The 25,158-nt window shown below is 38.0% G+C and overlaps 1 protein-coding gene across 1 annotated transcript; it reads left to right on the top strand.

Moving 5' to 3' along the window:
- The first annotated feature begins 7,110 nt into the window (after positions 1-7,110).
- On the top strand, positions 7,111-24,843 carry LOC145784495 (chondroitin sulfate synthase 1-like). The gene is made up of 9 exons (XM_082596323.1): positions 7,111-7,274; positions 7,640-7,708; positions 7,939-8,120; positions 8,493-8,748; positions 10,248-10,410; positions 11,382-11,616; positions 11,985-12,139; positions 21,469-22,614; positions 24,341-24,843. The coding sequence occupies exons 2-9, from the start codon at positions 7,665-7,667 to the stop codon at positions 24,563-24,565; spliced, it is 2,406 nt and encodes an 801-aa protein (XP_082452449.1). The 5' UTR covers positions 7,111-7,274; positions 7,640-7,664; the 3' UTR covers positions 24,566-24,843.
- Positions 24,844-25,158: the final 315 nt, after the last annotated feature.

Genomic DNA, 25,158 nt, shown 5'->3' with positions numbered 1-25,158 from the left:
ACCGCCCGCTTTGCTTCTATGTTGGCAGTCTTCACATCTGTTCAGGTCTTTGTTACGTTTTTGTTTTCAACAGCAGTCCTGAAATACGTTGCTCAAGCGCACACCTCGAGAGCCAAACCACGGCGCTTGATCTTGAGTAGGGCGCTTAACCACTGAGCTAACGGAACGGAAGACAATATTGACGGCGATTATGACTACAGCAATAACAACGGAAGAAGCTTTATTAATGCTTAAAAAGCTACTGTTGGTTCGTGTAGCAGGTGTAGCCTATTTGCTGGAAGAAAAAAAGCCCACAAAATCAGTAACAACATCGTAAAACTACAGTGTCTCATTCACCAGAAAACGTAGACTGACGATGACGCTTTAACGACGTCATGGATCGTAGACATTAATTTGTCTTGAGAAATAAACCTTCATTCAACTTTACCAACGTCAACCCAAAGCATAGTACGAACCTAGGAACTTGCCTTATTTCTGCCACGTCAGCTCAGTCGGAATGGTATGCTACGATAAGTAAACCTGTTAAGAAACATGAACCTTTTCTGAAAAGTAAAACATTATAGTGATGCAGAATGTGAAGAAGGGACGTTCTGTGATGTGATGAGATGTAGAATGTTGCAATCAAAAACAGAATTTTAATTTTGCTTTTCTGACCGATTTCAAATTGTCTTTGAACAACTGCAGAGTTGCAGTTTTAGAGAAATTGCAATTTTAAAACATAACATGTAGAATCTACATTTCTACTTGCACGTACTGTAGACAGACCCACACGTGTTCGAAACAAAACCACAACTCGGCTGTAAATGTGCCTGCTTTGCTACACTGCAGGCAAACAGATCTACGAGCAGCACATTTCATTCTTCATTAAAGTTAATAGTTTCCTGTTTAGAAAATAGAAACACATAGTATTGTGGGATTGCTGCAGTCGTAGGAACATAGAATCCTATTTCGCTATCAATTTACACATTTTGCAAGTTTCAAAGTAATCGAACAAGTGCAACCACCTCCATATGTAGCGGAACTAGATTTATTACAATTGTAATTGAATGTAATTAATTGTAAATGTAATTATAATTGTAATTGCAATTTTTTGTTGTTATGTAATTGTAATTTCAAAAAAATTTGTTCCAAATTGCAATTACATTTTGTAAGTTGCACGCATGATATCAGTACTCTTGTTAAACCGCTATAGTTGGGGTTCTACATTACAGTTTAATCTTTATCAAATGCGATTCTACCGGTCTTTGATAAAATCAAACTGTAAAAAATCATCGATGGGCATAAACAATAAAAGTTTAATTTTTGTATTTAAAGCGTGTAATTTATTACATTTGGAAGTAATTGTAATTTGAAAACTTCAAAACAACGTAATTGTAATGTGATTGGAAATGTTGATGGAATAACTGTAATGTTATTAAACTGAAAACTGTGTAATTGATCTATCTCTGGTATGTAGTTTACTGTATGCTCAGTTTGTGATGCCCTCGGCGTTCAGCTGTAGGATGGTGGGACGACGATACTTGTCGACAGTGAAACTGTCGCGATCTAAAAGAGCGGTCTCCGTAAAGTTTTTTGAGCGTTCCGAGTTGAGGTTCGGTTTCGACAACCTTTGTTTCCCATTTTCATACGACTTACAAGAAGGGACCGAGTGAAGGTGACTTCTTTCCCCCGTCTACGTCTACTGCAAACTTATAGTGACTTTTTGGAAACATAACACTGGTTTACACGATTTTTGCTCTATGAACTTTGAAAACTGATTTAGAGTAATTTTGGGGTGCTGAATCCGAATCTGACCTCGGATTTATGCTATCACGTCAGGTTTGTGAGATATGATAACAGCATATTGTTACTTTTGTCAAAAGTGGAAGATTTGACGTTGCGTTTATTGCACATACACATTGTGCAAGATCCAGAAATCCAGGCCATGTGGTGCATAAGTAGCTGAAATACACCTACCAATTATAATTTTGATACCAAATTGTTTTCTAAGCAACATTATTAACAAGGCAATAATAATAAGCTAAAAGGGAGGCTATAAGTGTAACTGACCCACTCCCCCGGTCAATGTTTTGTATGAAACCACAAAGATTTAAGCAAGCCTATGACAATGCTTGTTCAGTAACCATATTTAGGCTGTTTTGGCCTGTCTAACATTAACCTTTCGTTACAGCACTGCATATGTTGGTGGTAAACGCAACGCCAAATCTTCCACTTTTGACGAAAGTAACAATTTGTTGTTATCATATTTCACAAACCTTACGTGATAGGATAAATCTAAGGTCAGATTCGGATTCAGCACCCCAAAATTACTCTAAATCAGTCTTCAAAGTTCATGGAGCAAAAAAAATTCTTTTTTTGTAGACCAGTGTAATCTTTGATTGAAAAAAACACTTCAACAATCAGAAACTTCACTCTGTCAATCTCTGTGACCGGGTCTGCATTAGTAGTTCAAAGCCTCTATAAGTATGCGAAACTACCTGGATTGAGCTCTCAAAGAAGCTTTGTCAGTCCGAGAATAAAGATTCTGTCAATCAATAGACAAGTTGCGCTGATTTTGTCGATTTTAGGTCAGTGGGTAAAAGCTGTAGACTACATTTATTATGAAAAGATTTTTACTTATGCTGTCTGCTAAGGGAAAAGCATTACGCTATGCTAGTTTCACACTGCTTTCGAAGTAAATAAACGTTACTTGCTTTTTTCAAAATGCCATTCCAAAGTGAGATTCAATCTTCAAGTAAAACTGCTGAGTTATTGTTGTTATGTTGTGGTTTCTGCAGGTGTTATAACGTAAAGAAATTATAAACTTTCTAAATGTTTCTATAGTTAATATAACTTTTCTGGAGAGCACAAGCAGCGAACTCTGGATGAACTGAAACACAAAACAGAAAACACAAAACAAAAGCACAAACAGCGAACTCTAACAACTGCTACTACTCTCCACACTGCATAACAGCTGAAAGTCAAGAAGAGAAGCTATAAATACCATTTTTAAATTCTTTAGTATGAAACGTTTATGGTTTATTCCAACAACCTGCTGCATTCCAAATGAAAGATCATCGGTCTTCCACTGGGTGCTACAAACTATTTTTACTTCTGAAAGGTGCCCTAAACCCATAAAGGTTGAGAGTCACTGCTAGCCCATTAAATCACTCACTGCTTTCTTTATGCAATTTTAAATCTTCTGTGTTTATTTATTAACGCATGAGTGTGTATTGAACATCCATTATAATAGAGAAAAAAATAAAAGTATTAAGAGTTAAAAGAACACGAAGAAGTTCCACATAAGTCCTTGAAGAGAACGCTTGAAGTTAGTCAACTGTCAAGGATTTTGAAAGAGCAAGCAAACTAATTTTAAAATAGTTTACATAAAACGACAAAAAAATCCCGATAATCAAAATAAAAACTGTTGCTTTGATTTGAACTTAAAGAATAGGAATATGCGCCACTGCGTACGAGTCTGCGGAACTGACAGAGGAGACCTATTCCTGCAGGCCGCACCCCTCTTTTACTAACCAGCTAGGTAGTGATAGTAAAAGTTTGTTTTACTAGCTCTTACTTATGCACTAAAAACATCACATCACCCTACGCTTGACTGACACTGACTAGCAGATACACTGGCAATCAATGCAGATACTCACCAGCACACAGATTTCACTTAGCGCGCCCTAATTTAGGCTTAGTTAGGGTTAGCGCACCCTAATTTAGGCGCTTAGTTAGGGTTAGCGTAACCTAATTATGGGCTATTTAAAATAAGCTAGACTGCTTTATTTTTTTTAAAGCAATTGGCAATGTATAACCTATTGAATAACAATATTTTTTTCTGACGCTTTTGTATTAGCCTACCTGTTCTAACGATTGGAGTTGTTGTGTTTCCGGACTGGATGCTGCGTTATCTTGTAGTCTTCGTTTCAGCTGTCGAAACTGTGATTAATCCTGGTTTGTTTTGTACCCTCGGTCTACCTTGTGCTGCTTTGTTGATTGTATTCTGTTACCAATTTTGCCTCTATCGGCGGAGACTCGCATTTCCTATTAGATAGGACAGTTTCAAAGCATTAAGCTGCATGCTTGCCAACAAATTGGGCTTTAAATGGAACACAATTTGAAGGCGACATTGTCTGATTTTTCGGTTTAGCCGCTTAAAGTGTGTTGACGTGTTTTGTTATGAAACTATGGTAGGCCTATAGCTTATCAAATAAATAATGTACTGTCAGTGTCAATGTTATGTTTAATTAGCCTCAAAGTATACCTTTCCAATTTGCATTTTATTTAAACATTGATAACAAGCAGTGCGGATCAAGAAAAAAGTTGAACCGACACCGGGGTTTCCCTAGACAACCACTCAAGGACAAACGTGAACGTCAAATAGCCATGAAGAGAGTTTTGCTCTCCAAAACGATTTAACCTCTTTTGCTTTGTTTTGTTTACTCTTGGGCATTTTTGACTCCAACAATGTTTATAAAACGCTTTGCATTTAATGGTCATCAAATCAAAGCATAATTTAAACTCACTTAAAAGTAACAACGCAATTTTATTCATGAAGTTAAAATTTGGTTTCTCAAGTAATCACACTAGATATGATTCATTCAAACGTTTCAGGAAATTTGTCTGGTTTAGGTTTTTATGTCAAAAAATATTACATTAACATTGAAGTTAAGACTCATCAACCTTACATTAATCGTTGGTTTTTGGGTGGCGAGATTATTTTAGGGAGCGATTGCCTTTCAACCCCCTTGGCTACGTCTCTGAAACAAGGTAGGCTACTGTGAATGTATAAAATGAAGCCATGATAAGAAATAAAACAATCAGGTATAAAGCTCAACGGTTGAGGGTTAACTCCAACTCTTCAAATTAGTTTTGAATCTTTATCCTTGGATTAGATAAGTAATTCCTGGATTAGATAAGTAGTTTTGCATCAGTTCAGTTTAACAGGCCATAGCCCTAAGAAGGGCCGTATGCATTTCTCTCTAAAGCAGCGTCTGTTCATACTTAAGAGAGAAATCAAGGGCTAGGAGCGCCACTCAGCAATCGACTGTGTGCCTTAAAGTGTTTGCCAAAAACACAGCTACATGCTTTCGAATGGTGTCGAACCGGTGGCCTTTCGAAGGTCGAACCATGGTTCTCACCATGAGGCTATGCAGCCGACTGGTTACCAAGATTGGCAAAGCGACGTTTCCGGTTGTTGAAGTGTTGTTGCCGGAGAATTGTTCCATCCACTCGGAACCGCTGAATGGAGAGCAGTCCTGAAATTCGTTGAAGCGCACACCCCGAGAGCCGAACTAGCGCCGCTTGATCTTGAGTCGCGCACTTAATCACTGAGCTAACCGGGAGGACGTTATAGCTCGAAGGTTTATAATGCTGTAGTAGAAAGCTCAACCACAAATGATAACATGTTTATAAATAAATTCGCAACATTGCTCCGTTTTTGTTAAAAGTTCAAATTTAAATGTGAGCAATGTATTTTTATGACAAAATAAGCGATGAAAAATTTAAACAAAAATCATAAGCAAACTTGAAATTTTACTCGGCCACTCATCAATGAATGAACGTAGTTGTTGCGCCCATATTGACCAAAGCTTGTTCAAACATCGAACTTTCAAACTGTTGTTTAACATTGAGGCGGACTTGCTTTATTGCCAAATAAAAAACCTCATCGTCGTTGATCGAACGTCGTCATTTTTACGTATTTTCTGCGCAAAGTCATAGTATTTGTCAACTGAGTGGTTGAACAAAAAAAAAACAGGTGAAATGGTTGCCAAGCATCCATAACTAAGGGTGCAGGGTTAACATGTAGAAGTATGTTTGTCACAGCAATTAAGTCGCTTTCGTTTAGTTTGAAGACGGAACTACCTTAACCAACTAACAATATCCAATGAAAAAATACAATTAACTTCAAACTGAGTAGAGATCCAGACAACAAAATCCATCACTTTTACATTGATCCAACGCCTGCAGACGTTGAATCAATGTAAAAATGATGAATTTTACTACCTGGGGATGCTTTGGCACTGTATCTCACAAGGTTGGATGGGGACCAAGTAGCTCAGGCAAGATAAATAAGAAGAGTGTGAAGAAAGCAGGGTTATGAATACTTTTAGTGGTGCAAAGGACTATTCTAAATAACATGATGCAATGTTGCAAGAAGCTCTTTCCACATTTGGACCAAAAATCATGTCCTTCCATCTCGTGCTTGCAATTATTTGGGAATAGCTATTAATTGATTGAATGTCTATCCTCGGACTAACAAAGTTTCTTTGAAAGCTTAGTCCTGGCAGTTTCGCACAGCATACTTGTAGAGACTTTGAACAACTGACGCAGTCCAGATCACCGAGATTGACAGTGAAATTTTTGAAGTGTTGTTCACGGAAAACTGTTCCATCCACAAAGTGCCGTTGAATGTAGAGCTGTCCTTGAAATGCGTTGCTCATGCACACACCTCGAGAGTCGAACCAGCGCCGCTTGATCGTGCAGTTTTTTCGATTGTAAAATCAGGCGCTTAACCACTGAGCTACTGTATAGGGGCAAACAATATTTTTTCAGAAATATCACAGACGAAAAAACATGCACATAAGCAATTAAGCATACGCAGAGATTGTATAGTGTATATTGCTTTTCTTCATTATTGCAAATTGGAGTAGTAAGCGTCTCATCTTGCAGTTAAATTTTCATCTTTATTACAACACACGATTCATCGACCTGATCAGTTTGCAAACCTTCAAGTACTTGCTACCGGATCAAGTTGTTGCCTCGTGCCATGACACAAGGAGACAACAACCCACAATTGATGACAACAGCTAAACAAGGATGTTATGACACAAAGTAGGCTAAAACATTTGCAATAAGCTACACACTGAACAACCTTTACATCATTAAGAAAATCATGAAATGTTTTACAAGTAGGCAACTTCCAAACTCAACAATTGTTCTTTATAAAAAAAAAAGTTTTGTTTGATTAATTGTTGTGAGAATCGATTCAGTTCATATTATTATGTACCAGCACAAACTTCAAAATATTAACTCTTTGCTTCAAACCACTAAAAAAAGCATCTCGTCTGCAAATATTTGCTATCTACAGACTTAGGTTGATTTGAAGACAAACTGATTAGTGGCAGCTGACTTTGATGACCTTTTGGTCTTTCATTGCCCTCCTTGCTGTGCGAATCATTTTTGTTTATTGTGTTGTGTATATTTTTGTTTATTCGCCAGCAGAAAAAAATAGATGAACTGAACTGATTGTACCACATCGTTTCAACCCAAAGTATTGATTCATATGTACGGTAAGAACATAACAAAATTTAACTTGTATAACCTGATTAGGTTACTTTTCTTGTTTTTATCAAAAAATATGATTCGTTTTCAGTAGGCTAGGTTTGTAGGCTACCATATGTCTGTCATGCACTTGTAAAGCAAGAAAATACTTTCAAAAACAAAATGTCTAACTGCGCTCTTAAAAAAGAATTGCAACTCAATGGACGTTATAATGGGTTAAATGTATTTCCTTCATTCACTTTGTGACAAAATATTTTGACATAATATTTGTTAGTTTAACAAATTATTTAAAGAAATAAAGTTCGTTCCGACTAAAAAATAAATTTTAGACTTTACTGTGGCCATGTCTAATGTCAAAGTTTAAATTTAATAGAATCGGAATCCAAAGAAAGACTAGAATGATTGGAAAGCTTGGCTGCGATGTTGAGAAAAGCTTGTACAGGTAGAAGTACTGTATATGTGCGTAGCTTACGTAGTAAGTGATTATAATGCGCGGTTCTTAAATATTAAGCTTTCACGGGATTAACGCCATTGGATAAACAAATTCATAAGGAAGTTGTTCAATTCGAAAGACATTAACCCATGAAAAAGTAATGAAGAAATTAAAAAGGCCTAGGCTAAAATAGGCAAGCCCACTAATAAATTGTATGAGTTTATCTTCTGCTTTTCAAGGTTTCTGCTGGGAATTCTTGTTGGATATTTTCTTGGAATGCACTTTGTACCACCTCTGACCTCTCGCAAGTTATGTAACAATAATATTGGCCTACTATTTCCACATTGGCGTTCCATTGGGTATCCAGGGGAGCAAAGGGTTTCAGAAAAAATTGGAACAGATAAAAGTAGCATTTACATCGGTAAGATAGGCAGCAATGTGTTTGAAGCATAGAGAAAGTAACCAAGAGGGATGCGATAATAATAATAATCATGCTTTTATTTTCGCCCATTGCGATAACATACAGTACACTGCGATCACAGATGCGATACAACAGACGTCAAGAAGCAGCGAAGTGACATATAGTCTTCGAGTCAGCTGCTCCCCTTAGTTTGGCTTGCTATTAAGTGTCTTTGCCGAGACAATGCAAGAATCGGGAACGTTTCTCAAACTAGTTTAAGAAATGTAAAAGTTTAAAAACTAAACTCTTCTAGATTTGTCAATATATTCTCCGAATTATAACTCAAACCTTGATTAATATGAAAAAAAAAATGGACTATAACTATTTAACCAGGTATGATGTCCATGGAGAGCAGAATGGATTCGCGGGTAGAGGCAGCGATTAACACGTGGGCCAAACAACCAAATGTTAAAGTTGAATTTTTCGCCAACAACAATGGAACATTTGATAAAGAGCGAAGATACACAGAATCCGTTTTGAAGAATGGCATCAGAGTAATTCAGTTGGCTGGAGTTTCTGATCATGTGTATCCTCCACAAAAGAAGAGCTTCTCGATGGTAAAATTCATGCACGACATGTATCTAGACAAGTAAGAACGACAAGATGATAGCATGTTTTTAAATTTTTAGAAGTTTGAGTTTTAGCTCTCAAATGCTTGTGTTTAACTGAAGTTAAAAAGGTAGAGCCATTAGAGAAGATTTTGCTAACTCATTATGCTGAAGCATCGCAATAATCGAAAAAAATACGTTTTAATAAATGAGGTAAATGCTCTAACGGTAAAGACGATAGGACGATAACAGCAGATTGCAAAGCAATGTAGCTTTCATGTTTAAAATGTGGCCAATGACATTCCCAACTGTGAGAGAATGTAAAATTTCATGTTTAGCCTCTCTTACCACAACTATGCAACTCGGCTACGTAGGCTACTTAAATGAAGGGATGAGTAGCGCAACAATGCTATAGGCTTCAGCTGGACAATACAAATAGAAGAATAAAAGCTGACGTCATTGTAACATTAAAGTTCTTAAAAGGATATTTTTTGCAAAAGTTTGTTGTTTTTGTGTTTTGTACATTGCACACGTCACTAGTAAAGGTAATTTCGTGCCGAATAAAATAAAATTTTTGAAACTTTATACGATGAGTAGTTTGCGAATGTTCGTTTTTGCTCTTATTTCAACTACGCTGTCTAGTTGAATGAGGTTATGGAGGAATTTGATGAAATTGAAAAAACCTAAAGCAAATTGTTGATCACGTGGTCTTAGGCTGCCCTTGTACTGCACTACCCTGTGGTTACAATATAACGCACCAATTCGAAAATACTTGAAAAACTGGCTTGAAAATTATGAGCTAAACATATATATAAACAATACTTTGAAAATTGGTTTATAAGTTTCGAGTTGAACGTATAGGCCTTAAAGAGCGGGGAAACCCAAATTAACTTTTGCGAGTTTTTTGTTCAGCGTGATGTCATTGTGTACAACATGCGTTTTAGCAAAAAAAAAATCCAAGTTTTGTTGCCCTCGTCTCGCTAAGGCCGCTTTTGTTTGATACCCGTTTGCGAGGTCTCACGCGCATCAAGCTGTGAATTTGTTCGCTGTGACGTCACAAGGTACATATAGTTGTGGCGAAAAGTTTCAGACCAGACTTGATTTATGACGATTTTTGCATTACTTCAAAATACAGCATCAGATATAAGATAATGCATAAAGATGATGCAACTGAAGCAATATCTGATGCAGTATTTTGAAGTAATGCAAAAATCGTCATAAATCAAGTCTGGTCTTAAACTTTTGGCCACAACTATATGTACCTTGTGACGTCACAGCGAACAAATTTACAGCTTGATGCGCGCGAGACCTCGCAAACGGGTATCAAACAAAAGCGGCCTTAGCGAGACGAGGGCAACAAAATTTGGATTTTTTTTTGCTAAAACGCATGTTGTACACAATGACATCACGCTGAAACAAAAAACTCACAAAAGTTAATTTGGGTTTTCCCGCCCTTAAGCTGTTGTACAAAACTACCAGCATCTTAAAACAACAATTAGTTTTTGAAGGAACTTCCTGCCAGTTAATTTTGAATGTTTAGGTACGATTGGTTTGTACGTTTGGACGATGACGCATATGTTGATATTGACAAGCTTCGCATGCTACTGAGCAGAATTAACGCATCAAAGCCTCTATATCTTGGTCATGCTGGTTTTGGAAGAGACAAAGATGATTATATTGAAAAGGGAGAAAACTATTGCATGGTAAAATTTTACAATTGTTATGTACCGTACATACTTATTTTCATATACTTGGGTAGCATGTTTTTTATAGGGTTTTGTCAAATACAAGCAGCGACGGAGAACTGCTGACATCGACTTCTCACACTTAAGCCGCAAAGCATGAAGCACCATCAACTATCTCACTAAACGTTCAACAAACATTCTCGTCAGTGCCCGTTGTCATATAGGCTACCATCGTTTCCCAGGTAGGGCAGAACGACGCCTACAAGACAAAAAACCGCAAGGTATCCCCTGTAGTTCATCTCTGACCCAGACACCCGTCTCATCGTCTGGACTCTACCAAGACAGGTGTGAGTGCGCCACAACCGTCTTCATACCGGCGTCTGGATCTTTCATTCAACCATGCATCAATGGGGAATTGCGTCTTCCTCTCTAGAATGTGGTATTGAGGAACAGACCACAGACCACATCATCAACGTTTGCATTACCTTCAATCTACCCAATCACAACAACTCTGCCTGTCTTGGATGAAAAAACCAACGGCTGACTGCTTTCCAGTAGCCTTATAAGCTACTGTAGCCTGGGAACATCGTGAGCCTTCATGGTAAAACCTTAAGCCCTCGGCCCTGAAAGTCAAACGAAGATCACTTCAGTTCTTTGTACATTGTCTCATGTTGTTGGAAACGTTAAAGTGTAAAGTGAGATTTGTATTCTCGTTCGCTGCATAGCCGAGTGGTTAGCATCTTGTTAAGGACTTGAAAAGCGTCTGTTTGACACAGTTCAAGAGCAGGAATATCTAGTCTGGTATCCCTGTTTAAGAGCATGTGTCTGTATCTTAGCAAACCCTTTTATGACATGTATGAAGGTAGACGCGAAGATTGGCTTCCTTGCTTTCCAGTCTACTATATTTAAATTTTAAACCAGGCGCAAGAATGGATACGATAAAAAATTGCTTTTTCCGAAAAAATAATTTTGGGTATAACACTTTTCAGGGAGGACCCGGTATGATATTTTCGAATGGACTTCTTCGAAAACTGGCTCCAAAATTGAAGAATTGCTTACGTAACTTGCTGACTCCTCACGAAGATGTTGAGCTTGGTCGTTGTGTAAAAAGAGTCACTGGAATCAATTGTGTAATGTCTTGGGAATTTCCGAAAATCTTTTTTCAAAATTACCAACATGGGACATACGCTAGTGATATCAAAACATTGAGCCCAGACGCCTTAGGTAATATCACCAATAATTAATTGCGATAATAATACTGTTCTGTTATGTTCAATACTTTTTCACCTACCCTATTCGTAGTAGCGTTGACATGCTGGTCCAGAAGTACTTGTGGATCTGGGCCTGGGGTGATTTTAGGGCCGTAACCATTCCAAGAGGCCCGGGAACTTGAAGAAGCCACCTCGTGTTTGTTGGATATGATGTGTTTTTCTTAGAAGTGTCTGAACTTGGGGGTTGAGAGTCTCATTCGTAGCGGGCCTAAATTATCCTCTCAACGGCCCTGTCTATTCCGGTATCTTGTCGCTATATGGTATTAGAGCAGTTCCAACACATTACCACAGTATAGTATAAAAAAAAAAAATTTTTTTTAGATCAAGGTGTCATCTTTCACGCTAACAAGAACCCAGAGTTCCAACATAACTTTCACGTCATGGCACTGAAGAGGAGGATACGAAAGCTAGTCACCAGAGTGGTCCTGCTCACCAAAGATATTCATAGAAGCTTCAGAGTCAAAGAAGACAACTTGGTGGGATACTTATATTTGAAAGCGCCATGTCAATTTGTACTAAAAATAAATGAGACTGTTCGCCAGGCAGTTAGTTAAATAACATGGTATACTTTCTACTGGTGCAAACTAAGCTAAATTATCACAAGCTGTACAAAGTGACAAACTGCTTTTTATTCTTACGTTTCGTCAATCAGACACGACTGACTTCTTCAGGGAGCTAGATCAGGTTATTTACCTGCAAGGCAAAACACAGGACCATGTTGCTGTAAATCAACTAAACTTGCAAAAAAGCATAGGCCTATAGTACTATAGTAGGCCTAACTATATATAACTAAACCATTAATAAACAAATTACAAGCCATTTTTGAAAAATAGAGCAATTTTTGTTTATTCTTTTTAATCAAAATCTACACAAATTAATTGTTACTAAATGCTTATGAAACCACAAAATAGTATTTTGATACCTGTTTACCACTTTTAGTGGGTTTTAGAGCAGCAATTCTTTCAGGCATACCGCTTTTCAATGTTCCACGCAAAATTTTAATGTTTTTTGAGCTGAACCTTGGCATATATCAGATGTTGTAGCCTATGTGTTGAATTTTGTTGGTCATAGCAACATCATACATTTCATTTCTTAAAATATCCTGTACACATTTTGTTGGATTCATATCTGGTAAATTATCAGGCCATGGGAGTAGGGAGTCTACCTTTGCGTGTTTTTTATTCGTCCTGTGATAAATCTTCTTTGCAGTATGGCAAGGGGTTGGAGTATGAGAATCTCCACTCTCGATATTACTCTCTAATTTCTAATTTGTGACTTCAAGTGGGAACTCAATATCTCCATGTACTTTGGAGCATTGATACTTTCTATAACACTAAACAATTTGCTGGGACCACGCATAGAAATAGCACTCCACACCATTATTTTTGTTGGGACTGTTTTTCTTACACAGACAGGTTGAAGCTCCTCTCCGATGCTTGTCTTCCCTAGTCCTTCCTGTTTGAACTCTGTTATCCAGAACAGCTCGAGAAATTCATCAGAAAATATAACTTACCCCTTACCCCAAAAGAACAAACGGTGTTGTTGGTTTAAAATGCAGTTTGTAAAATTAATTTGATTAAAACTGATTAAATGTTCTTAAAAAAAACTTCTCTTTTCACCAAGACGCATCTTTGATAATTTCCTGTTAAGCTTGAGTATAAAGGTATTGCGTTTTCTTCCACAATTTTTAATTTTTTTGGCCTCTTTACTTTCACGATCTTTCATTTTTGTTTGAATTTGATCAATAGTACGAGTAGAGAAATTTTGCTTCTTGTAGTTTGTTCTGTTTTAAACCAGTATTCTCCGAGTACATGTACATGGCCAAGAAATTTACATTGTCTGGTTTTCATATTTTTTAATAGAGATCGATTGAACCAAACCAGATCTCTGAAACCAGACAATATAAATTTCTCGGCCATGTAATAAGAAAGCAAAAACTGGAGCATCTCTCTTTAACGTTTAACTGTTAAAATTTTTGGAAAGCGGTCACCTGCAGTGCCGTGTCAAGGGGAGGACCAAAGGGGGCCCGGCCCCCGGGCCCACCATCTCAGGGGGCCCACAGATAATAGACTTTTGCGTTTCAGTCATTCATTCATAGCTTGTCACGCCAGTGTCGGAGCCAGATAAGAGCATTGTTTGTGAGAGTTGAGAGCCTTCACGTGGCGATCCCCGTTAATCCTTTACAGGAGACTAATCTCAACACTACACTCCAGTTACTGCGTTTCAGTACCAACATGTTAATCATACCGTTTTCAACATTTATTCTGATGGGAGTGTGGTTCAGTCACTGTTTTTAAATGAATTTGATGTTGTTAGGGGTGTGGTTGTCAGTCAATGTTGTTTCGTTCAATGGTCTTTCGACTTATCAGTCAATTTTTGTGGTTCCATACAATGTTAGTAGGCCTAGTTAGTTTTAGCATGTACCATGTGTTTTACTCTCAATTTGCTGTAATATGCTATTTTCTAGTATTCTTTTTAATCGGTGGTGTTAGGGGTGTGGTTGTCACTCTATGTTTTTTGGTCTAAAGGTCTTTTGGGTCTTCAGTCAATGTTTGTAGTTCAGTACAATATTAGCAGTTAGTTTTTGCATACATGTTCTTTGCTCTCAGTTTTCTTTAGTACGCTAATTCTCTAGTAGGCTATTCGTTTTTATTGGTGGTGTTAGGGGTGTGATTGCTAGGCAATGTTTTTTGGTCAATTGTCTTTTGGCTTTTCAGTCAATGATTGAGGTTCGATACATTGTTAGTAGGCCTAGTTAGTTTTAACATGCATGTATCTGTTTTGCTCTTAGTTTTCTCTGGTTGGCTATAGCCTATTTGTGTATTTATTTCGATCGGTGGTGTTAGGGGTGTGGTTGCTAATCAATGTTTTATTTGTCAATTGTCTTTTGGCTTTTCAGTCAATGATTGAGGTTCGATACATTCTTAGTAGTTAGTTTTAACATGCATGTATCCAGCGCCGGATTAACTATAGTAGCAGATGTAGCAGCTGCTACGGGCCCCGCGCTTCACAAGGCCCCGCGCTTGGCGAGCAAAACTTTTTTTTTTGCAAAAAAAATGTCGAACATGGCAAGTAATTTTTGGCTTGCAAACTGAAATGGCATAGAAAAACATTATAATTGTAGGATTAAATTACTAGTTCCAACGTCTTGTCCCTTCTTAATTATGCTAAACTTAAACAACTAGTAATTTCCGCTGGAGGCAACTGCCTGTTCGAATGCCACTAGCCCACGATGCTAGTCCTATAGTTGTTTGAGGGAACATTCGAGAGAATGGCAGCTTCGCGTATTGTGTTGTCACAGGGAAGAATTTGATGCCGGATTACCGAATAACAAGCACAAGAAGAATTGTCCGAAAGCGAAGGCGCGATGAGGATGTATAGGCAGCGGCCGTTCAGTTCCAGATGCAATGGATAATTAATCAATCACCTATAGACAGATTCCGGGTGAAAGTTTTCCTTGCAGTATTGGACAGCCTACAATCTGCGATAGAGCAACGTCGCAAGGCATACACCCAATTGAACACACGGTTTCGTTTTTTGCGAAATCTGCATGACTTAACACCTGCGCAGATCCCAGAAAGTGCTGACAGACTTTTAGAAGCATATTCCCAGGATTTGAAAGACGAATTGAAAGCTGAACTACCTCAGTTTTCAGAATTCGTAAAGCACATTGCTATTGATTGCTCCTCTCCTGAACTCAACTATTTCACTTTGATTAAAGAAAACAATATTGACACCACGTTTCCTAACATTGACAAATTGTTGCGCATTTATCTATGTATGATGGTAACTAATTGTAGCCTACTGGAGAGAGATCATACTTAAAATTGGTTAAAAACTATCTTCGAAACACAATGGGCAAGAGCGGCTACACTATATAACTCTTTTGAAGATTGAAAATGACATTCTGAAGTCACTGAACTCATCTGAAATAATTGCCAAATTTGCAGAGATCAAAATGCGTCGAAAAGACCTTTAAATGATATTGTTGAAGCTTTATATTTCTCCTTGCCAATAAAACATTACATTAGACTTTTGTTATTTTTGTTGTTGTAGAATGTAGATCAAATCTATAAAATATTCAACTACTTCCCGGGTATTATCTGTAGCCTAGGGGAGATGCAGGAGAGTTGAGGCACAAGGAGAGTTGAACAGCCACCTCTAGCAGAAATTCTGTTTAACATAATTGCACTCTACTGTCACTAGTGGTATGAAAAAACAATGTTACAACTTCACTGTTGTCAAGAAGGCTTTACGATATAGCCACGGAAAGTTATCTTTGAAAATGCAAAAAATGTATCAAAAAGTAGATTTGACAAATTTCAGCATTTGCTTAAATAACTCTAGATCTATAAAAGATATTTAAATTACAAATATAGTGCAGGGTACCTTTGGAAAAGGTGATTGTATGCAACAATTACCATGCAGCTTCTTAAAAGCGTTTTGAAGAAATCCGGGCTAAATTCAAAATGGCTACGATTAGGAGAGTTGAACCATCACGTCAAGGAGAGTTAAACCACATGGCTCAACTCTCCCTTTTATTTAATGAAAACATTTTTTCTCAAATCTACAATTCTAGCGTTTAAATTGTTGTTTTATGCTTAAAAACGACAGGCCTATAGGCGTACTTGCTTGCAACAGTTAATTATTGAAGCAAAAATATCAAAGCAACTGGACTTTTGCTTCAACCTATTTGTTAAAACAGTCTAGCCAATCATGCAAATGTTTCAGGCATTGTGGTGAGTTCTGCAAAAGAGCCCAAGCTATCTTTGCTGAATTATTTGTTATACTGTGATTGAATAGCTAACCTAACGGCTTATCTATTAGGCTACAATTTACAAGGGTCATCAATAATTAACGTTACAAGAGATCCACTTCAAAAACTGGCAAAGAAGGCGAACGTGGCCTATGGAACCATGTTCACAGTTCTCAAGAAGGATTTGAAGATGAGCCCATTAAATAAATGAAGAAACAGTTGCTAAATGTCAATACTATTGAGAAACGTCTCTCCAGAGCCAGTAGGCGGTGGTGACGGGGAATCAGGGTTCGGTTCCGGAGAGGGAGCCCGAGAAACGGCTACCACTCCTATTTTGCTCTCACGCGTTGAAGGAGGCACGCTGCCAAATCTTGTGTTCAGCGATGAGAAGAAATTTGATGTCTAGCATCATTTTAACAGTCAAAATGATCGTGTTTGGTCAAGAAATGGTTACATGGAACCCCGGATAGTCACTCGGAGACAAGGGGCGGCAAAAGCAGTGATGGTGTGGGCCGCAGTCAACGAATCAGCAGGAAGGAGTCCATTGATTTTGTGTACCAAGGAGTGAAAATGAACCAAGAAAACTACTGAAATGACGTTCTTGAGGCTTCATTGTTGCCTTGGGTAAAGAAACACTTCAAAAAAACTTAACTGGTCATTCCAACAAGTTTCTGTCCCTTCACATGGAGCTAAGAGAACGCTAAACTGGCTTTCAGCTATAATGTGCCGTTCTTCATTTCCAAGGAAGAATGGCCTCCTTCATCCACAGACCTGAACCCCCTGGACTTTGGTATCTGGTCTTACCTGGAGAACAAGGTTTCGACTAAACACAACCAAAGTTTGGAAGCGCTGAAGGCTAATCTGAAAAAAGAATGGACCTAAATACCTCAAAGAGTTATTTGTGACTTTTGCAGGTCCTTTTCGAAGCGTCTCCGACTTGTTATCGAAGCAAATGGCGAACGCATTGAGTAAAACTTGTTTTTCCTAAATACAGTAGTCTATATGTCTTGTGGCTGGAAATGATAGCGATCCATTACAGTTGCAAGTTTATCGAAGAAGGTACCAACAGTGTATCTATTAAATGCTGTTGCCCATGCTAATCATGTCGCTTCAGGAGTAGGCTATGTATCGACAACTTTTGGCGATCTTTGAATCCCAACCAGAAGCTTTGTCCTGCTTTCTTGTCCTCTTTCCAGCTATCGGGAATAACAACGTTACTTCTCACAGCAAATTCGTAGGCAAGCATGCGACATTTGTCTTTTGACCAGCCATAATCTAGTAGAGGCCAAGGTAGAGGCCAAATCTTTCACGTGATTGGCTAGCTCGGTTTCCATTTCCGTTGTAAATATCATATTAGCTGTTTTACATTTCTTGTATCCAAAATTGTCATGACGTTTTTCTTTGCGTTTCTTAATATATCGCTCTAAAGTGGACCTGTTGTTGACGCCAAATTCGTTTGCAGCTGATCGAATCCAGGTGCCACGTTCATTTTCTTCAGCAGCACGCTGGATATCTTCTTCAGAGCTACTACGAATAGAAATCCGGGTGTATTTTATGGCATACTGGTTACAAGCTTGATGTTTTCTTTTAAAAAAGTCTGCACTCATAAAATTCTGTGGTGCACAAATATAGGCTACAGTACTTTAGGCTTACAGATAGCTTACTGTTTAACAGAAAAAGTCATTCTTAACTGCACTGATTGTTTGTCGAAAGCCCAAATTATGACTCACAAGGTTTATGAGGCTTTTGCAGAACATTGCTACTTTAACTTTGAACTTCTACATTACATGGATCAACTCTCCTTATCCGGCTCAACTCTCCTTAACACTATGATCAACTCTCCTGTAGGTGCAGGAGAGTTGAGCCATTTGGCAAAACTTTTTTAAAGTTAAATTCTGAAAATACGTTTGATATTGACTAACATTTAATCAGAGTGATTGGAAGCCAATTGGTTCTACTTCAACATAAGCACACAACATTTGGACCAGCAACCATACAATCGGAAATATGGGCTCAAAAGCAAAAATTGGCTCAACTCTCCCGCATCTCCCCTACATCAAATCAATCTGCTACAGGCCCCGCACTTGGTTAATCCGGCATTGCATGTACCTGCTTTGCTCTAAGTAGTTTTCTCTGGTAGGCTATAGCCTATTCGTAGTAGCCTATTCATTTCGATCAGTGGTGTTAGGGGTGTATGGTTGCTAGTCAATGTTTTTTTTAGTCAATGGTGTTTTGGCTCTTCAGTCAATGTTTCTGGTTAAGTAGCCTACAATGTTAGTAGTTAGTTTTAACATGCATGTTCTTTACGCACAGTATTCTCTAATATGGTTTTCGATCAATAGTGTTAGAAGTGTGGTTCGGGCAATGTTTTTTCATAAATTGCTGGTGCAGCATCACTTGTGGTAAACTACTTATTTGAATGAAACGGTTGTAGTCTATGTCTTAGTAAATGTTTGAAAGCACAGAGGGTACAATGTTGGTAAGTGCAATCGGTAGAACTAATTGCTAAACCCCTGTATGGCAATCAGGTAGGCCTATGTTTATTTGTGCCTTAGGTTTAAACCTCTTTATTGTAATCTATCAGGCAAAACATAATAACCACTTACTTGGTGAAAGTGTTGAAATGTTCTTTTTGCTAAAGTCAATTTTTGTTGCACCCAAAGATGTTTTGCTCTGTTGCGCCTACGTTTTTAACATAATAGGTTAGTAAAATTTCGAATATTTGTAATTTTAGGAAAACATTGCTTTCAAATGTAGTTAACTAAATTAAAATTTTTCCAATTTGTCAATTCTTGTCCGATTTAAAAAAACATTGAAGTCAATTTAATGAGCATGCCAAATTTTCAGGCTAGCTTCTATTGTGCGATACAAGTTCTGGACTGAATGATTCCAATACTTCATGACCACTGCCAGTAAAAATTTTTGATGCTTTTGGCTTTCATTCCGAGCAAAGGCGTAGCCTAGCTATTACATGTTAAAACTGAGTGCTTGCTATCACTTAGCCTACATTTGTGTTGTTTTCAAAACTGGTCAGGACATTTATTAAAGTGAACCACCTTTTCATATCGATATAGCCTAGTGAAACTACACACTATATTATGATAGCTTTTCTTGCCTGAAGGGGGGCCAAAATTATTTTGGCCCCGGTGCCCATAAAGGGCTTAACACAGCACTGGTCACCTGGCAGACAAACAAATCTGAAACAATTTAACGACAAGACAGAAACAATCATCCATGCAACATACAATAGGAATATTTGGTTTAATTATTATTCATCGGAGGCCGTCGATGCCTGGTTGAGGCAAGGCCAGTGGCGTAGCCAAGGGGGGGGGGGTTTTGGGGGTTACAACCTCCCCTTTGGCACGCGTGTGACGTCACGATATTGAGAATGATGCTTTCAGTCTAATAAAAACTTGCCTAGTTTTAAACAAAATTGCATTAAAAGAGCGAGTTTTGCCAATACCAAACATTCAAACATCTCAGCCAGGAATTAGCAACAAGAAAACACAGAGACTTAGCTTTATTTCCAAAAAATGCCGAAGAAAACATGATCTTATCCTTTTGTTATGCTACCAGACAGCACCATTTTACAGGAATATTCGTACCCACATTTTTGTTGAAAATGCTCTCAGAATGCACCAAATTCAAAGTAATTTTTCAAAATTTTCTGGGGGAGGCCCCCCAGACCCCCCGTCGCTGGGTGGTCAAAACCCCCCCCTTTCAAAATTCCTGGCTACGCTACTGGGCAAGGCAGTTGAAGAAGAAGAGGCTCCAACAACACCTTTATTTGAACCTTTTTGTAAGGACTTCAATCACTCTAATTTCCCAGTTTTAAGCGTTACTGATGACTGCAGGGTACTGAGCAGAGCAAAAAATAAAAACAAATTTTATTTTTATATATTTGTAAATAATGTTTTTCAATAAAGATAAAGACAATGATTGCATAATGCATAACGTTATACTAAATTAGCCATTATAAACTCTTACTGCCTCCTTTTAGGATTTTCCTCATATTTTGATTTGAAAAAACAAACTGGCTAATAATTTGTCTAGTACTGTAGCCTATACTGTATCAAGCCATGTACATTGTACAGCAGCCTACTGTGTATACCAGTGGTTCTTAACCTGGGCGCTACCGCCCCCTAGTGGGCGCTGTTAACTTTTAGAGGGGCGGAAATATTCAGGGGGCGTTATAGGGGGCGCTACATTCAGAAGGTGTAACGATATTTTCCTCACTGCAAATTTGCTTTAGTAGTTCTGCTGGGGGTACGAGAATCCACCGAGGATGAGGAGCTATATACAGTATAGAGATTGTGTTTAACAAGGGAAGTAGTGATTCTCTCTCAGAGCATTCTATGTTGGCCTATACAGCACAATGCACAACACCATCCGACAAGCGTGGACGTCGGATGGTGTTGTGCATGGCCTTTGTTGTTGATAATGGGCATTGTTTCCCTTTCCTTGTAGTAAGTAAATGGCATTTTGTGGTCAGCTTTTGGCAGGGACAGCGGGCAGGCAGTGCAAGCAAACCATAAGGACTGGTCATAATAATAGTCAGTCAATAATGGTTATTAGTGTAACTCTTACTAACTACTAAAAAATCAGCAGAGATGTGCCTTAAGACTTTTAAGTTAAGAGCCTTAAGGCACATCTGTGCTGATTTTTTAGTATTAAAACTAACATCGGCTTAAACTAGTTTTTTCTTACTAACTAATAACTAATTACTACTGGATGTAGGCTAGCCTTATAGTCTTGGAAGAAAATGTCATTAGTAGGCTACAGCCCTTATATTATGGTGGGCGCCAGACTATGGAAATCTCTGAAAAGGGGCGCTGGGGAAAAAAAGGTTAAGAACCACTGGTGTATACAATACAATGTTAATTAATTCTTGCCACTATAGCTTTAAGATGATTGTATGCTACGTTTTACTTGTTGTATCACAATACTGCGTATTCACCAATGTGCTCTCATAAACAAATAGAACTCTTTCTGAGCAAGTTTGAATATGTTTAAACCTTTATTAAAGCAAATATAATGTGTAATTTACAGGCTGCCAATTCTTATTCTCAATTTCGTTGGGATGCAATTATACAGTCACATAGCTTCAAACCGAACGATAGGGAAATCAACAAAAAGATGCATCCCGCAATGATGAACAAATTGGTTGACAATGCCAACGTTTTCGTTAAACAAATGAAAAAAGAAAACAAGTTTAACTTTCGGATGTTAAAAGGCGTTTCGTTGCAATCCAGTTATTCTGTCGTGAATCCATTGTTTTCAACAGATGTTATTTCTGAATTGAAATGTCATTTCTCACCGCCTTTATCAGCTTTAATGCCTCGACAAGAAGACTCATCCGTCATGTACATTCATCAGAGGCAATACTTTCTTAATGGACTTCAGTTTTTCAAAGAAATACAAGACATTGATATCCCAATGAAAGATAACGAACCTCAACAAACTATAAAAACCAAATATAAAGAAACAGATAGGGCTTTGCATTTATCAAGAGATAAAGTAAGTGTAAACTTCTTAACCGCACTTAGTGGAAGACCTGACAATTTTGTACGATTTGTTGACAATTTAGAAACAACTTTTTTCAGTCAAAAAGAAAATGTGAATCTTATTGTCGTCTATTTCCCTCAACCTGACATTCGAACAACAAAAAGTCAACAGGATTCAGAAAATGAAGTCATTGCAGCTGACTCTTTAAATGTGTTTGGCAAAGAAGATGCAAATAAACTTAATGAGGATATCAAGTTTATTAAAGAAAATATGGATAAACTCCGACAACGTTATCCTGATCGTGTGGTTAAACTGATTACACTTAAACCCGGCACTGAATTTTCAAGAGGAGTAGGCCTCCAGACTGCCAGCGAAGAAGTAGTTGATCCTGATGAAATTCTTTTCTTCTGTGACATTGACTTGGTGTTTTCTCCAAGTATCTTAACTCATATCAGAAGAAACACCATTCAGACAATGCAGGTTTATTATCCAGTGTTTTTCAGTCAGTATGATCCAGATGTTGTGTATGTTGAAAGGTCAAAGCCTTCCACTCACTTCAGCTTCACTGAACTTGATGGGTTTTGGAGATACTTTAGCTATGGAATGCTCACAATCTACAAAAGCGATTTTGCAGCAACAGAAGGTTTTGATACAACAATCCACGGATGGGGATTGGAAGATTTGAACATGGTAAAATAATTTTTACTTGATATTTAATACGTTTTGGTAGCCTGTAGCCTAGGCTAACTGTGTTTAGTAAGGTACCCTGTCATTTGGTCGACAGTCATTTGGTCGACAGACATTTGGTCGACAGGACGTTTGGTCGACAAGACATTTGGTCGACAAGACATTTGGTCGACATGACAATTGGTCGACAGACATTTGGTCGACCAAATGTCTGTCGACCAAACGTCCTGGCGACCAAATGTCTGTCGACCAAACGACCGGCTACGGTTTAGTAACATATGCCAATGTGACTTTCTTTTGTTTCAACTTGAATGCTTATTGTGGGTCATAATGGTCATAATCACTCAAAAGTTTCTGTAGGCTACGTGAGCAACAAACCCAGAGACTTTTAGAAGTAGCGGATGTCCAGCTAGCTATCAGTCTACAAAACGGTGTGAATTAAGTATTGCTGGACGTTGTTTAAAATTTTCTACTGAAGCGTCATTTTGCACTTGTGGTGGCTCAATTCTTGCCTATTCAGTAGGCTACCTATTATTCCAAAGCACAGTTTATCAACTCTTTAATTCTTAACATATTTTGCAACTTTAAAGTAGAGTAGCCTACATAACCTACGTAAGAATAGGGTAACACGTGGCACACAATAGCGTTGACAGGGGTGTCCAAGGGGTACTTTTGGACCCGGACCCGAGTTAATTTCAGGGGCCCGTAACCTTTTCAAGGGGCTCGAAAATTTAAAGAAACCAGGGCATATTATTGGTCATAATACGTTTTTCTTAGAAGTGTCTTGACTTGGGCCCGAGAATCTTATTGGTGCCGGGCCCAAATTATCCTTTCAACGACCCTGGTGGCACATAATGCTGTACCCTATATTCCTTGTGTGTAGGCTACTTTAATTTATTTACTTTCAAATGCAGAATGTCTAGTCTGATATTTTTTGAAGGTTTTTTTTTCCGGATTAGCTTCTATATGCTACGTAAATGTATATATTTCAAATTTCAATGCAATATGACGATTACAAACAGGAAGACTTCAGTTTTCTACAAACGTGAAATTTAATTATTGACATAATGCTAAGTATCGAATGCTGTGTACCGAAGCTATTATTCTTAAAAAGACTTAGAAGCGTATGTATTTTTGCATGTTTTTAAGACATTATAGCCTAATAGGTAAGATTAATCAGTAGCTAGTGTTGGCCTACTGCAATCTTTGCTTGCGTCTCCGTATTTCAGCAAGTCCTCTTAATTTGCACAATGGATTTTTCAAAACATATCAAAACCAAACGATCTAACATCATATAAGAAGCCATGTTGCAAACTAAAAGGATACCATTAAAGCTGGCGAAAAAGTGAACAGTCAAAAAAGTGGTCACCGTGCGTACAATAGCCATAGCTCTAAGTCACTTAGGGTTATTGGCAGGGCCGTTGAAAGGATATCTCGGGCTCGGTACCAATGAGATCCTTGGGCCACAAATCAAGACATTCATAAGAAAAACGCAGTTGTTTCCAAAGAATACGCTGTTGTTTCCAAAGAATACGCTGTTGTTTCCAAAGATTACGCTGTTGTTTCCAAAGAATACGCTGTTGTTTTTTCATATTTCTGAACCCTTTGAAAAGGTTTCAGACCCCTACAATTGTCCTGGGTCTAAAAGTACCCCCTGTCAACGCTTCTGATTATATCGATTTGAACAAAATATCTAACTCCCCACAAACAATATTTGTTTTGCTTGCAGGTCAAAACGATCATTGGAGCTTCATTGAATATTTTCCAGAGTCCAGAACCAGGACAAGTTCATATTTACCACGACAAATATTGTGATCCTGGGACAAGTGTAAAACAATATGGGGATTGTTTGAAGTCTCGAGCTTCTCATTTTGGCCCAAAGACACTTTTATATTACTTATACAAAGCTCCAGTTGAAAATACTGATTACAGTGAGAATATTGAAAATATGTAATTTGTAGCATTGTTCTTGGTCATGCAATTTACTAAGTGGGCTGTATTAGCAGATAGGCCTACAGTATTCCACGCCGACGTTTTTGGTTGATTATTATTAGCACTTGCATTATCTTCTAGTTCTACAGAGATGAGTGATTAAACAATAAATGCTATTAATGCTACAAAAAGTGGTCCATGCCAAGCAGAGCAAATTACATCAAATTTAGTTACTATTTTTCAATATCTTCTACAGCAAGGGTCTCAAACTCAAATTGCTCTAAGGGCCAAATGAAAACTTGTAAATTAACTCGAGAGCCGTAATACTTTTTTTGTATTACGGAAAGTTAAGCCTGTCTTCCTTGGCCGTTTCGCCATTCTAAATTTTACGGACGGATCATACAGTCCACGAATTTTCGATTCACACTCTCCTTCCACAGGCACCTCGATTCTACAGCCTGGTCCCCAAGACCTAAGCTTTAACCTAGTGGACCTTTCCTAAGTGCATCGTCACCCAAAAATCATTGCCTACCTCTTCCTGCAGCCTCGTGTGTAGCAGGCTGGTTCTTTGAAGTCTCTGGTCTTGCTATGCCTTTTGTGCACTTCCGCCGTGTC

This window comes from Aplidium turbinatum, chromosome 15 (genome assembly GCF_918807975.1).
Source record: "Aplidium turbinatum chromosome 15, kaAplTurb1.1, whole genome shotgun sequence".
NCBI lineage: Eukaryota > Metazoa > Chordata > Ascidiacea > Aplousobranchia > Polyclinidae > Aplidium > Aplidium turbinatum.
This window is presented reverse-complemented; position numbering and strand designations above follow the sequence as displayed.

Coding starts and splice junctions, on each gene's coding strand:
- LOC145784495 (XM_082596323.1), top strand. CDS start 7,665: ATGATTGGAAAGCTTGGCTGCGATGTTGAGAAAAGCTTGTACAG. Junction 11,617..11,984: donor ATTGAGCCCAGACGCCTTAG/GTAATATCACCA, acceptor AATTTTTTTTAG/ATCAAGGTGTCATCTTTCAC. Junction 22,615..24,340: donor GATTGGAAGATTTGAACATG/GTAAAATAATTT, acceptor TTTTGCTTGCAG/GTCAAAACGATCATTGGAGC.